The following is a 16,131-nucleotide window of genomic DNA, read 5'->3' as shown; positions in this document are numbered from 1 at the left end:
AATTTTAGTTTTTGTAGAGTAGTTGTGTCCGGTAAAACAAAGTCATGGGTATATTACTCTTTTTTTTTATGCAATTTTTAAATCTACGTATTTACCTTACAAAAAATCATGTGAAAACTGTCGATCTTTCTTTATTGCTAGTTAATGTTATTGAAGTATCAGACAAACGTCAAAATATTTTTTTACATTTTTTTAGTATGTTTATTATATAGTGTCGAGTGCTCATATATAAAATTTAAGATCCGCGGTTGTATTTATACGAAATAATGGTGTTTCGTCTCTCAAGATTAACATAATTTAGCTATACATGTTTTAGCCATTGACTCTGTTTAATGTATGTATTATTTGAAAGTAAATTATTTAAGTATTTTGTATTGTCCAATTATTCACGAAAAGAAAAATTACTTTTGAATTTTCTTATTTTGGCTTGATTTCCTTGAAGGAGATGAGTGTTGACAACTGGTTTTTCTTTTTTTATTGTTGCTTTCAAACTTTATTTTCATTTTAATTAATGAAAGATACATAACATGAGCTTTGAGAATACCGAAGTTACTTATCGATTACTATTGAGAACTTGTTTGGCATATTTATTGACATGTATGTTACTCAACGAGTTAATGATAATGATTGAATGAGTAAAATATAATTCATCAAAATCAAGCGTACTAAAAGATCAAACGGCATCCATCAAAATCAACCTCAACATAAATTCAACTTCATAAGACATGTTTTTTTTTTAAAGATGGAGAGTTAAAATAAATAGAAAAAGAAAAACAACAATGAAAATGTATAATGTATTTCCTATCCCGACCTCACTTGTTGTTGCATTTCGCCTAGAAGAAGTTGTAAGTTGAGAAACTTTAACTCTAGACTTGATGCCTAGAAAACCAAATGCTAGCTCGTTTTGTATTTCGCTTGAAGATTTAGTATCTCGCCTTGTTTAATCAAAACGCTTGAATTGATTGTTTGTTGTCTCGCCTTGGTTACTTATCACAACGCCTAAGTATCAACTCGTAGGGACTAGTCATGTACTCAACAGTTTGCCTATTGATCAGTTCGCCTGGTTAAAACACCTACTACAGGAATAAGTTAAAGTAAAAGGATTGAGTCACATATTTTGCTCTATTTAAGACGTTTCACATTTCTGCTTATTTGTACAAACATATTTTATTGTATTGTCGTCCCCATAATAAAACAACACTATTCTTCAATTAGTTTTGCACTGAAACCATCAGAATCTCAACACTCAAATAAAAAACTTTGTTTTGCTCATAAAACTCACATAAAGAGGTTTGAAAGAAAGTATTTGGTGTGATTTCTCTCACACAAAATGAAAGAAGTAAAATAGTTTATATAGTGTGAGGAACCAAATAAAGACGTTGGAACTTAATTTGAAGCGTTTGTAATTATAAAAAGATTACGTTTAACGTTAAATACAAAACGGTAATAAAACGCTTGATTCTTTAATTATGCGATAAAAATCATATTATTTATTGTAACTCATCTCGCCTAGGATGTCAGCATATGTGATGAGATATTATAACATTTGACATAACTAAATATTATCTCGTAATCAATATCAATATCACATCATTTACAAAATTCGATAACTTTATCGTTTATGACTCTTGTCGCATAGATTGGTCCATATCGCATATCACGACATGTTGCGCAGTGTTATCTCATATGAAATTTTTCATTCAAACATCATTAGTTGGAGATAAGTTTTCTTCTCTCACCCACCGAACTCCTACTTTCTTTGGAGAAAATGGATATCTCTCGAGCCAACGCCACACTTCAAATTAAATTCATAGAATTTTGAAAGTGTATGAAACATTATTCTAATGGTTCGTTGTATCTAAATTTTATGCTGATTTAAACTTCAGCTGTCATCCACTATTTTTGCTCTCTTTTTGTTTTGTATTTTTTTTAATTAACAGCATTGTCTTTATAAATACCAATTAATTAATGACTTCATTGACTTTATTAATTAATAAAGACTTGATGGATTTTGCTTGATCAAACTTTAGAACCAACCAAATTTCGACACGTGTTGCATGGAAAATAAAAGGGTAACTATTTATTGGACACCACGATTATTTAAATTAAAATCTCATCTTTTTCAAACGTGACCCCACTGATATTATTATTTAACTTAAAATTTCACATTTTCAACTCGAGCCTATGTTATTGTCGTCATCATCGTAATCGTCTTGATTTGAAGAAAAATGATCGTAAAATGATCAAATTTAAACCAATCACGTATCGTAACATCACTTCCCTGGTTAACAATAAAGTTAAATGGTTAAAAATCTAAGTTGACCAAGTCAGATGATATATATCACGTACTTTCATCGTAACCATTTGATCGAATGAAATATTTTAATTGGACCTATTGCCCAACTTATACATAACTAGTAAAAGGCACCTACATGACATGTATAATGTGTAGTTTTAGATTATAGACATTGCATGAATATATCTAGGATGTGCTAAATTTAAAAATACAAAATTTAAAATATAATATAATTAGATGTACATGGGAAATAAATTACAATAATTAGATTAAAACGTAAGATTTGCATATATATATATATATATATATATATATATATATATATATATATATTTATAAACAATTTTTTTTTGTACAGTAGTTATGGACTTGATCCAAACTTTTGTTATATTCGTTTAAATTCCTCTGAATGGTACAACATGAAGTTGTTCGAAGATATATTCCAACACTATAAATTGTTTGTCCTTGTACTTTGTTAATTGTCATTGCAAAGCATAAACAAATGGAGAATCGTTTTCTCTTGAACTTTAGATATTCATTGTCATTTCGTGGAATAAAAACTTAGTTTTCTTGCATGATCACTCATTTGCTATTTTAATATTCTTTGCTAAATGATCGACATATCAATCTTGTCTGGTTAAACAATCTATCGGATGAATCCAAATTTCTCAATAGCATAATGAGACAATTCACCTTTAATATAAGTTTGTGGGGTGGTATTCAATTTAGAAGGCTTCACTCTCCCATCAAACAATAAGATTGAAATGCATACATTTTTTACATCAATAAACTTCTAAATATAGAAGTTTTGAAAATTACAAAAACTTTTCAACTTTTAAGTCTTTAAATCTGTATGGTTAATTAAAATTAATAACATATTTAACTTTTAATTATTTTTTGAAAATGTAAATGAAAAACCATTTGCATTCCAACTTTTCACGTTATAAACCATTTAATTCCACTAAACTTAAATATAATTAATTTAAAAAGCAGTAGAAGAAGACAGTGAGTCTTTTATAATTACTTATAATAAAAAAAATTAAAAATAAATTTACCATAAAATAAAAAAAGTGGAACATAAACAAATTTATCCACACTCAACCTTTTATATATATTATAGATAAATTGACTTTTAATTGCATTTAATTTATTTTACACAAAATGAGAGTCAAATTTCTTTATTCTATAACTAATAAACTTGCATTAATTTTATTTTTCTATAATTGATATTTGATAGGACCGCATCATTCAGACTTTATCTTTAAAAAAAAGTAGACCAATTTCTTTTAGGAACCAATATAACTTGTTTTTAATAAAATATAGCAAACTCTATTGAGCTTTTATTTATAGCCCTTTACAGACTTTTTTTTCCCTTTTAATCGGTAAATAGTTCGGCAACATGAAAATTAGTAAACTTGATAAAATATTTACGCTATATAACAAAATTTTAGATTCTATTAATAACATGTATATTTCTATTGATAGTATTAATATAGATCGTAATAGAAGTCTATCACCTTATATAATTGATATAATTCAAAATTTTATTACAACTTAAAATTATTTTGATTTATTTTACTATTTTAAAAATATTTTCATTCTAAATTTAGCTTTAAGATAAACAATAGATACACCCACCTCTTCCATAAAAAAATCAATAACAACAAAAACAATAATGTCACAATATTATTGTACAAATCGATGCATACAAAAGCTTTACTAATCTAATCAATGCTTAATTATCATAACACTTAAATAATTATAATTTTGTTCCATTAGTTTGTCCTAATTAATGATAGGCAATACAAATACGAGACCATAACCAATAATACAAATTTTACTTCATGAGTATATCATTAGTTTATTAGGGCAAGAGATTTGAATTAGCATAAAGAGATTTTGGTTTAATATTTTGTAAACAATTAACAAATTAAACACCCATATCTTATGCATATTATTTAATTTTCCGACCCATATTTGGAGGCAATAGTCATGCATGGTGGCTTTTCATAATACAATTCAATCAATAGATCTAAACTTTTGTCTCAATCATACGTTATATGTGTGACGATATCGATTTTAAAAAGTTAAGTTTATAAATATATTTTTTGTTTAAATTTTTATTATTATATTTTAATAGTATCGAGTCAACTTTTGAAAAGGAAAATTAATTATATAAAAGCTTGGTAATATTGATATATCATATACAAGTATATTATTTATAGATTTTGTTATATTTACGATTTATTTTTAAATAGTTATATGCTTAGTTATTGTCATATTATTAAACTATGAGATATGCATATTTCATTTAAGTCACATATGCATGGTTGGGTTATTGGGTAGAGATATTTAGGTAACAAGTTGTTCTCTTGGAGTATTGGTGAAGGAATTCTACTTGTACACCATCTCTTTTCTTTTATCATATAGTTTTATTCTCCTCTTGCTTTTATAACAAATATGAATGTAAAAATTTATAAGGTAGTTGTTTGGTTTAGACAAATAAATGAACGTGACTAAAATAATAAAATTAGTGGATAAGAAATATACATTGACTTAAATTATCATTTAACATTACACAAAATTTATAATATCGACTTTCAAATTTATATATATAAAACTAAAGTTATATAAATGGATATATAAATATCTATACAAAATCCACACATATATATCTTTGAAATATGTGCTATTTTCTACCATTATTTTGCGTTACTAACACCTAAAATAGTTAAATGACAAAATTTATAATCGAAAGTAGCGTATATGTTCGTATAATGGAATTTTTCATTATTTTAAAACTTTATCGTATAATTAACTATTATTTATAAAGTATTACAAATTATAATGATAGTTTAGTTTATACATTTTAATGTTCAACGGTTTACTATAAAAGACAAAAAGGTTTAAATTTGTAATTTAGAATTTTTAAAATAAATTTGGAGTATTTTTTAAGGTGTATGTTTAATTCAATTGTAGTGATAGATGGAGAGTTGAACGTCGGATTGTTGTACTAAAAAGTAATTGTTTTTAGTTAAAGAGGGGAGGAAAATAAATTTAATTAGAAAAAGAAGGAAAAAGGAAAATAGAAAAGGATAAAGCATATTTAATTGTAAACGAAGCAGCACCGTACAAATGACTCAGCGTTGGACGTCTCGTATAAATAGCGGAATATGATAGAACGGAAGATAGACGGAGAAAAACAGAGAGAAATGCAGTGTTCCGATTTAACCTTTTCAGGGAGCGATTCACGCTTCTACATCCCTTCTAACCCTACCACTACCGCCCGCCGACCAATTTCCGGCTACCGATCTCGGGTTTGCTTTCCACACACTCCGCCGTTCAATTCGACGCGCTTGCCGTCTCTTTCAATTCGAGCCAAGGCCTCGTTCAACGAAGGATTCGTTTCCTCCGAGGTCGCCGAAGGCTCCTTCTACGATTTGCTCGGCATATCTAAGTCCGGATCCTTGGAGGAAATCAAGCGCGCGTACAAGCAGCTCGCTCGGAAGTACCATCCGGACGTTTCACCGCCGGGGTGTGTGGAGGAAAATACGAAGAGGTTCATTCGTGTTCAGGAGGCGTACGAAACGTTAGCAGATCCGAGGAGGAGAGCGCTGTATGATAGAGATATGATTGGAGGGCTTCAAGTCGCGTTCTCTGCTAGGAGACGATACGACGCCGATGAGGTATTATATTAGTTCACTCTACCGATTTCAACTTTCTTTTTTCGGTATTTTAAGGATAATCATGTTTAATTCTTAGCGGATTTTGGAACCTCCTTCGATTTTTTTGTGTTTCCCCTTGTTTTTTTAAAGTGATTTCGTGTTTAATTTCTTATATGGTGTCCATAGAGATTAGAATCAGTGAAGAATTTTAATCTCAATGATTTTGAATTTTTAAAGTGAGGAAAGGAAGCGTCGTTTTTCTTTTCCTCTTTCCTTTTTGTTCTTCCGACTGTCTTATACGGACGCAGTACGATTGGTAGTGTATACTGTTCATGTTTAAACAAGGACCTATCGTTGATTATTCAGTGATTTGTTCTATGATCAAGAAACGGAATTGCACTAGCAAATCCTCCCAATATGGAATTCCGTTACTGTAAACCTCTAATTTTCCCTACTCTTCTGTTTACATTCAACATTTTCACCTAATTTCTTTCCTTCTCCATTAAATTCTTGTGTTCTACCGAACCTGTAAGGAATCCTTTATTTTTCTTCCTCCACTGAGTCTAACAAACAATCAATCCTATTGCAAAATTTCGATTTCCTATTTTCATATCATATACTCAACCTTCCAAATTTGATATTGGATTCAGGAAGTTGCACAGAAAAGTGGATGGAGAAACAGTTGGGAAGCTCAGATTTCGGAATTGAAGAGAAGAAGTATGGAGAAGGATTTGAGACCAAATATGTCATGGGGAGCTCGAATGCGCCGGCAAATGAACGAACAAAGTTGATGGAAATAGAATTATTCATATCAAGGAAAACCCATGTTTGACTCAGAATCAGTAAATAGAATACGGCTTATTCGGTAACATTAGCTTTTGTTGTTAGTTTTTTCTTTGTAATTTCCTTGAAACCTACTCTATGTGAAAAGCTTAACAATAAAAAGAAAAAGTGAGTCATTTTCAAATGACAAATAATTATATGCATTTCTACCCCAAATGCTCATTTTGATGCCCAAACCCGAGTATTACCCTTTGAAATATAGCAAAATATGAACAAAAGTATAGCAAAATTGTTGATTAACTTTTCTTATACTTTCTAAATATTTTTAGTAATTTTGTCATTTATGCAATAATTTTTCAATCTTTTTTCTTTTTAAATCTTATATACATAACAAATCTAAATCTTAAAAGTTAGAAAATCAAAACGAAATTTGTGATCATATGGTTCCTAACTTTGGTTTTATGTGAACCACGACATAGAGAACTTGAAGGAGACCATCAAATATCCTATCAATTTGGTCCTTTATTTATCATTTTTTCTTCTATATTTTTGGTCCCATACTTTGATGCAACTTAATTTTGTCCATTTGATAATGTTGATATCGATTTCCCCCTCTCGTGTTACCATAGAAATTGTTGTCAATCGAAATTAATTTTAAATTTCAAATTGAAATTGTAGACTAAATTTAAGGTGTATTGAAATTACATCCAAGCTAAAGAGTAGATCAATCTTGGTGGGTCTTTCATACCTAACAAGCTCAAATTTAAAAATACTTTAAACTATGGTTCAACACAAATATGATTTCTTTTTTTTTAATCTCCACAACTGTCAGCCGCCTACAAATGGTGGGTTGAGGCTTAAAAAGTTTTTGATTGTTTAAACGACTAATGCGGATTGAAAAAGCTGCCCCAAAAAGCCTTAATTACTCACAGCATTTGGCAGCAGTGCTTCTTGTGAATACACACAATTTTCCAACATACACACATATATGTATAGAATGTGTCTGCATAATGTAATGTAATTATTTTCTGACTTTGGCCCCAACTAAAGATGGATGGTTGGATCATCCATCTTCATAATTCTAAAAAAGAACTCGTACTAAAGAATTTTAGACCATATAAAAAAGGTAAAGTTGGAAATGGTATCTTTTACTTTAAAGACCGTCTTCCACGGACGAAATGACACTGTTTTAATAAAAATTATGTCTTTTCTCACAACTTTATTAATGTAACTGTTTGATTGACTAGAAATAGTTCATAAAGTGTTGCTTTCGTATTAGTTTTAGGGTAAAAGAATACACATGAGAATTATTCCTTCAATCACATTGTTCTTTTTACTGTACACTTATTCATTGCAGTATTTGTTAAATTTTGTGGTAGAAAGTTATATGCGTAAAGAGAACAACATTTGTTTGAAGCTTTTTGTGAAGTAAAAAAAGACTACCCTCAATCCCATGTATTAAAAAAGTAAGAAGTAATATAGAATCAATGGATTTATGGTGAAATAGCGGAAGTCGATAGGATAAATTTCATTTTTTCTTCTTCTAATCTTTCTATGAATTGGGTCCACATTATGGATCTGTCTACTTGTGTTTTAAAGTTTGAGTAGACAAAGCAATAATGGAGGAGGTGCAGTTGTTTGATGGGAACTTAAAAGAAATCCTTATCCCACTAGTTGGGTTTAATAACTGTTGGCTTGCAAAGCGTTTAATTTCCACATTAAAAGATCTAAATACTGTTTCAACTTAATTTCTTTTAGAAAAAGGGACTTTTGAATTATGAGTTGAATATTTCTTTTCATTACTGTCCTTTTTTTATTTGTTATATATATCGTAACTATGCTTTACTTCCAAAATTTTGAGAAACTTTTGATGAATTGAGCTTTGATCGGATGATTATTGACGACATTCAAGTGAGTTTCTTAGTCTCAATCTATTTGAATCTTCATGAACTATTATTACCATTGATTTTAGATCAAAACGATTTAGATAGCTTTAAGATGATAAAATATCAAGAGAACAGTGGTGAAAAAAGAGAGAGGTTCGTATATATGGTTAAGATAAATATTTTAAAGATAAAAGAAATCATCTTTAAAATATATAAAAGATGTAAACAACTTGTTCTGAATATTTGAAATATCGTTTCTTAGTGATATGGTAAAGAGTAAATACACATGCATCTACTAGAGTATGAATATTAAATGAAGAGAATATTTTTATAAATTTTTGTCTACTTTAACAATCTTTTTTAAGAAGCTTAAGATGTCGAGTTGAGGCGTGCAGTTGACTGCTTGAAAGAAATTAAGGATTAAGTTGACGTGATGGAGACCTCTTTCAACATAGTGAACCCATTGTACGGTATTTACAATGACTTCAATAAACATAGAAGATTTTTGTCTCAACAATTGCATTGGTTTTCTCAATTTTATACACATTTTTTTAATCTTAAATCATACGCAACAAATTTCTTTTCAAAAATAGAAAGAATTGATAAATTATTTATAAATTTTGTTTCTAGAGGGTTTTTTTTTTAAAAAAAATTATTCGTGAAGTTCCTTTTTTCTCTTCTTGTCATTGATGACTAAAATGTAAAGTTGAAATCAACACACGGAAACATAAAAACTAAAAATAAATGGTCGATCCTAATAAAATCTATATGTTTGTGTATATATTTCGATTGTAGAGGTTAAAATTTGAATCCTCAAACTAACACCGTGTGGAATTTTAAAATTCTTTTATATAGTTGTAAATAATAATATATGTACTTTCTAACTTTTATGCATTATTGTTTCGATTAATTTTCATCTTCATTTAAAAAGAATTGCACTTTAGAACTTAAGAAAGTTTCTTCGAACAATTTATGAAATTTAACAACAAAAATAAAACTTTTTAAAGTTAAAGCTTAATTAAAACTTATCATTATATTGGTTGCTTGTTTCTAAACGAAATCCAATATTTAGACAATTTTCAATACGATTCTTTAATATAGATATAGAGTATTAATTGCATCTTCCAAAAGAAGTAAAAAGTTGATATGATTAAATTATTTTAGATCAAGATATTTGTTTAGATATATCACTTATAATGTGTTTTGAAGAAAGACGTAATATGACATTAATAGGTTTGCGGAGCCTACAACAAACCTAACAATAAAACAAAGTTATAAGTACATATATATATATATATATATATATATGTATGAGACCTAACTCGTATAACTTAACTCATGTTAATTCTTTCCATAAAATGTTCATTTCTTATAGTAATCAAATTCAAATAACAAAAACGTGTATATCTTAAGAATAATTATTCCTTTATTCAAGCAAGTATTCGGCTCATTTGTTCTTCATGAGCCTAACTATGCAACATTTGTTTTAGGTTAGAGTGGTTATTGAAAAGTGTATAATGTATTGAGTTTTTCTTTCGGTGTGTTCTTTGTATATGGATGATTTCAACTTTATTTTATTAGGAAGAAACTTAATTTTTTTTACACAAAAGTTTCTTGTTCTAAAAAACAATTCAAGTAGAAGTATTTTAGGTATTGTTTGGTAATCATTTGGTTTTTGATTTTAATTGAAAACCAACTATTGAGACAATAATAGGTAATATCAATGGACCGAACCAAAGAGTCTTCAAAGAATTTAGTTAAGAGATCAATATTTTTTACTTCAAAAGGAGAAGATTACGAAAAACACGATGATAATAAAAAATAATAAAATATTTTAAAAGAGTTTTTCTTCAAAAACATGAAATTTTAACAAACTATTTACACTTCATAGAACAAAACCATTGAAAAACAAAATTTATTACACTTGATTTTTCTAGAAAGTGTAAATATTTAGTCGAATGTTCTATTTTTTACAATTTATTATTTAATTTTTTTACGCTAATAGTTATTGTCTTTTTTTTAAAAAAAAAAACTAATAAATCTGTGCACTAATAATTAGCATGGTCTTCTATCTTGGAGGTAAGAATATCGAATAACATGTTCGTGAAATTATTGAAGGAAGAAAAAAACAATATTGTCCTTCTCAAACTATTATTAGTATTACTATAGTTTTTCTTTAATAAATCGGGTGCTCCTATTTTATTTTACTATGGTTAATGATTAACAAATTTGGTATGGCTATTAGGCTATGACTTTCCTAGTACAGAGTGAGAGAGGTGCTAGTAGGCCAATCTATTACACGACTTGTCTATAAGATGATATTTTATTTTTGTTCATTCATATTTAAAAAACTACTGTTTGTTTGAACGACGACTACGATAAAATTTTCTAGCCTCAATATATTAACTTCTGACTTATTAATATTATTTACTAAACTAAATGTGTTACTAGCTTGATTGACATAACTTGTTTTAAAAAAATTGAGAAAAACTACTTCAAATGTGTAACTTGTAGGAGGTTGAAGTTTTAATTTAAAGTTAAGATATAATATTTAATTTTACTTTAAATTTTATAGGAAATTTTTTAAAAAATAGCAAAAAATTAAAAAATTATTTAAACTTTTATAGAACACAATTACTAGAAAAAATTTGTTACTGAGTGTAATATGGTTCTATTTTGACAAATTTTCTTTTATTATATATATGTAACAGGAAAACGATAACAAAATAATTAATAACGTTTATCAAACTTCTATTAAAGAGCTATTAAAGAGTTGAGTGACATAGTCTTGTTATTATAATTGTTTTTGTTTTTGTTATTTTTACAAACACATTGTTATTATAATTGTTTTTGTTATTGTTATTTTTACAAACACTCCTATGTAGTATATAATAAATAAATTTTATTTAAATTTTAAAAGTGGTAAAATAAATTATTAAATTAGAGAGTAATGTATAATTGTTGAGATAAAATGAAAATGATTAAATTATTGAAATAAAATGAAATGAAAATTATTAAATTATTAAAATAAATTGAAAATTGGCAAGACGACGACTCACATGAAAGTTACGACATACGTCGAAATCATTTATAATATCATTCACAAAGAGACGTATAAACTAAACATTGAGTGCATGCAATCTTACTAGTTGAATTTAATAATCATCTATGTGGTTGTAGTTGTAAATAATAACATAATTAGATTCTAATTTAAACAAATTTCAATGTGATTCTTATTCTATATGTGTGTTTAGAAGACAATAATAAATAAATAAATATGACTAAATTCTATATATTTCTATTTCTTATAAATCTATCAAGAGTTAAGTTCTGCACATCTAACTTCCCTTTTGAAATGAAAGAGGAAATTACATAATAAGCTTATGCATCTTGCCTACTAAGCAATCTCATGAGCTTGCATTTTACTTGGCTACATAAATGAATTAGGGATGTTCAGTGTTAACTGGTGAAAAAGATTGTCCAAATCCCAGCTCGTTGATCCAGCAGCGAGTTCATGTGACAACATCGATCACAGAGCAAATATCAATCATGTTAGACCTCAACAACTGAGTGAAAATGAAGGAATGCTGCAGAACAATTGAAAAACCATCACCGGGCTGTTTGTTAACTTTGTGTCATATCATACAGAGTTGTCGATGCAGCTAAGACGACGTTTATAGCTTTCAATATGGGACAACATACGGTAGAGCGCAGATATCAATTGAGTCAATCTGCATTGCCTCTGCCCATACGTATGGTGTCGTTGTCTCCATCTCATACCTGTGTGCATTCAGCTTCTTCAATTTGGAAGCACTGCTACTATACAGCCAATCTTGGTCACAAAAATCTGACCATTCCTCCATTTTGGGAACTAAATACACCTGGCTTAAACACTCTAAATCTGGATGTGGTGGCTTGGACTGTACCTTTGACAATTCGGATCAACTTGGTTAGATTTAGCAGATGAAAGAGCTGGGAGAATTTCAGTAAAGTCGTTTGATTAGTGTTCTTTAAGACCATAAATATTGGCTGTTACCTGCCAATTTGAAGCAGTTGGTGCAGAAGATTGGCAAGATTTTAACATCTTGTGGTTTACTCTAGGCAGATCAGAAGAAGAAGTGAACTTTGTAGAGTTACTGGACATATGATCCTTGGCTGTTGAAAATGTAAGCAAAAATTTATCAGTGAGGTAATAAAACAGTGCCATCCTTGACAAAAACTACAAAATTTTCATGCCAATAATAAACAGTAACAAAACTTCAAGTAATCTCAAGAGAAGTGCAGTTGAAATAAGGAGCAGCTGCCCTTCCTTAACCTGCTTAGTTTCAAGAGGAAAGGTCCAATGGATCTAATTTTAACACAACAAATAGGCAATATTATCAGCATCAAGATTCAACTCACCAAAGATTCCATTGTTCTCAAATTCCTTCCTCTTCATGAGGCTTCCTATACTTGCAACAGATCCGTGGCTGTCCCTGAGAAGTTGTGATGTTATTATTGAATCAGGACTGGTAACGTCGCCTTCGTATCTTTCTTTTGATTTTTTTAGGTTTCCAAACTTCTGTTCAATCTTCTCCTTCTTTTTCTTCTTTTTATCTCTTTCTTTATCCTTACCTTTCCCTTCCTTATCTTTGTCCTTCTGTTTGTCCTTGCTTTTTTCATCCCTCCCATTTCCTTTCCACTTCTTCTCTTCAGTTTTAGCATCAGCATTCTTCTCCACCGAATCCACTCCATCTTTAACCATAGGCTGAATAGTCCCTCTTTTTCTGAACTTTGACTCCTCTTGTATTCCTAGATCTCCATATTTTGCTTCACGACTGTCCTTATTCTTGTTCTTCGTCTTCCCTTCATTGAAGTTCTGAGTGACCTTAGCCATTGTCTTATCCATCCAATCATCTTTCTCTGGAAGACAAGCAAACAACTTCTCCCCCGAAAGGTTCCTAAATCCACTATCAACATCCTCATCCTTATTCCTCTTAGGTAACTCGAGCGCAATTTCGGAGACACTAAATTTCTCAGGCAGATGGCTACCACAACTAAACTTTCCGTCACTGTAACCAGCCGACTGTCCAGCATATCTCTTCTCGGTTAGTCTGCAGTTATCCTTGTCTTCAAGATCTTTCTGAAAGAGGAATTGTCGATTGTGACATTGGATTTTATCTGGAAGTTTTGACTCATCCAAGGTTTTAGCTTTATCTTTAACTCTGTCTTTCTCCTTGTCCCTTTTATGTCTGCTCCTGCTCTTTTTCTTTTCTTTGTGATCCCTATTCTCCTTTTTCCTCTTCTTTTTATGCTTATCCTTTTTTTCAAAAGAATAAATCAATTAGCATAAGAGAAAACTACATACAAAACTGAAAACCTTTAATGTCTTATTTTCAGGAATGGATGATAATCGGTAAGACAAACAAAAGTTGGTAAGTGAAAACTTTTAATGAGATCCCACAGACTGACAAGAAGATGTTTTGCTAAATTTTAATAGAAAAAACGCCATGTCGAATCTATGCACTCATACCATATATTAAAAAAAAAAAAAAAATCAAGAAAGAACCTAATAGCAAACCAGTACAAACACAGGCCACAGCAAAATATGTAAGAACAGTCACTTTCAGTCTTATGATTCATGATTAGCACATGCTAGAAAAGAGCAAGTCATAAAGCTCTCATGAGATTCAATTCAAACAGTTTATTACATAAATCAGAACAAATGCTTCAAATCAATTAACAAGCATGTAGAACCAAATTCTTCTTTTTCCTCACTATATATGCCTATGATGAGGCCTACACAATCATGCTTTGTATGATCTGAAGGGAAGTTTGCTCAACCTTTTTCAATAGGTCTAGATCCTCTATCCTAGCTTTCTTTTCGTATCCAGGTGGTGGAAATGGAAAGCATCGCGACATTGTGCCGACCAAGAACAAAATCCGCTTTTGAATTCTTGAATTACTTCACTTTTTCTTGTTGGGAATGAAGCTAGTTTGTTCCCTCCACTGCCCCATGTTGTACTTGTTTTCAACATCTATAATTCTTCTAGAGCTTTAATAGTTTCTGAGCAACCAGAAATTCTCCCATTCAGCAAATGATATTTCCTCAAATTCGTTCTACAAACTTACTCAATAGCCTTTTGCACAGAAGAAATTTGAACAAACAATACCAAACTAACTACAACTCAGTCAAACTAATGAAACCTAAGCTTCTTGGCATGAGATTTTGCAAAAAAACAAAAGGGAAAATTATGTCAACCCAAAAGGTTTCTTCAGTATGAAAAGACGACCACTATAACCCAGTCTTCTATGAAGTGCTCTAAGCCAATCAAGAACCAGAAAATCCTCCTTTAACCCAGAATTCATTGCAAAAATCATCCCCTTCTGAAGATCAAACGCAAATAACAACAGAAGCTTTATGTTCCACAGATCTATTTCCTCAAGTTATGAATCACTGCCAACGGGTATGAGTATCCAGTGTCGTTCCCAAGTCAAGGATTGAAGTGGAACTTAAAAGCTCGGCAATGCCAAATCCTCGAGACCAATTCCAAGTAAACCTGGATCTCACTGATTCAAACCCCACTCCGAAGCAAACACCCAAACGATTCAAAATCCCAAATAAGTAAAAAAGGGAACAAAAAGAATCGAATGCTTCAACAATGAGTGAAGCTGCAATTAGATAGAATCGAATCAATAAACCCAACATCAATGGAGTTTTTGGTCGAATTCAGGCAAAAACACACATAGAATTGAAAAAGGCAGAAGGAGAATGCGACGATGATCATGGATTGAAATCCCTTGTCTCAACAAAACGAGCATTTCAATAGAAACTACAACATTCAACAACTTAACTCCCGATTGAGAAACAAGGTATAAGAAATTTTTCGCAATATGAACATCGACAATCACTTCAATCTCCTCACAAGTCCAAAACTTTTGAGAGGGTTTTAAAAATTTTCCTCTGTTTTAACGATGGAGACTAATTGGGAGTTGCTTAGCTCAAGAATTGATGTTGAAAAGGAGAGAAATGGAGGAGATGGGGTTCAAGGAAACAGTGATAGAGAAAGAAGAAGAAGAAATGGCGTTGGGACGAATCGCGAGAGAATTTGATGAGTGGAAAATTCTGAGCGAAGAAAAACGAAGAAATGGGAGTGTTAAAGGCTGTCTATTGCCTGACGATGACGCCCCAATTGGTGTGTGCTCAAGCTCCTCCACTCTCCATCTCTGCCCTCCACTTGTCAACATCCTAGCCCTACCAATTATACATTCGTGTCTTTTTACTAAAATAATATTTCAATTTTTTTAAAAGTTATTTTTTACCAAAATTGATTCCATCTTAATAATAACAATAAGTTTCTATAACGAAAATGAATTAGATAACAAAAATTGATAAACTAATATTAAAATTAAATCTAATATTTTCTAAAATAAATAAATTAAAATCAAACAAACTTTGGAGATCAAAATCATATTCTAACGTAGAGTGTTCGTAGGTCATGAAGATCTGACATTTTAGAGT

At 30.1% G+C, this 16,131-nt stretch overlaps 2 protein-coding genes across 3 annotated transcripts; one reads left to right on the top strand and one right to left on the bottom strand.

The window, feature by feature from the left end:
* Positions 1–5,467: 5,467 nt before the first annotated feature.
* On the top strand, positions 5,468–6,980 carry LOC101210403 (chaperone protein dnaJ 20, chloroplastic). The gene is made up of 2 exons (XM_004133934.3): positions 5,468–5,982; positions 6,612–6,980. Exons 1-2 carry the CDS (start codon positions 5,470–5,472, stop codon positions 6,750–6,752), a joined length of 654 nt encoding a protein of 217 aa, XP_004133982.1. The 5' UTR covers positions 5,468–5,469; the 3' UTR covers positions 6,753–6,980.
* A 4,918-nt stretch (positions 6,981–11,898) lies between these two features.
* LOC101203290 (nipped-B-like protein B) lies at positions 11,899–15,956 on the bottom strand. Of its 2 annotated transcripts, none has more exons than XM_011652565.2 (4): positions 14,454–15,956; positions 13,032–13,929; positions 12,667–12,785; positions 11,899–12,556 (listed from the first exon to the last, which is right to left on the bottom strand). In XM_011652565.2, exons 1-4 carry the CDS (start codon positions 14,529–14,531, stop codon positions 12,314–12,316), a joined length of 1,338 nt encoding a protein of 445 aa, XP_011650867.1. In that variant the 5' UTR covers positions 14,532–15,956; the 3' UTR covers positions 11,899–12,313. The 2 variants fall into 2 exon arrangements, with proteins under 2 accessions (XP_011650867.1, XP_004134372.2); XM_004134324.3 differs by having other exon boundaries at positions 11,899–12,550; positions 14,454–15,955.
* Positions 15,957–16,131: the final 175 nt, after the last annotated feature.

Source organism: Cucumis sativus, chromosome 3 (assembly GCF_000004075.3).
Source record: "Cucumis sativus cultivar 9930 chromosome 3, Cucumber_9930_V3, whole genome shotgun sequence".
NCBI lineage: Eukaryota > Viridiplantae > Streptophyta > Magnoliopsida > Cucurbitales > Cucurbitaceae > Cucumis > Cucumis sativus.
The sequence above is the reverse complement of the archived record's forward strand: the minus strand, read 5'-3'. Positions and strand labels throughout refer to the sequence as shown.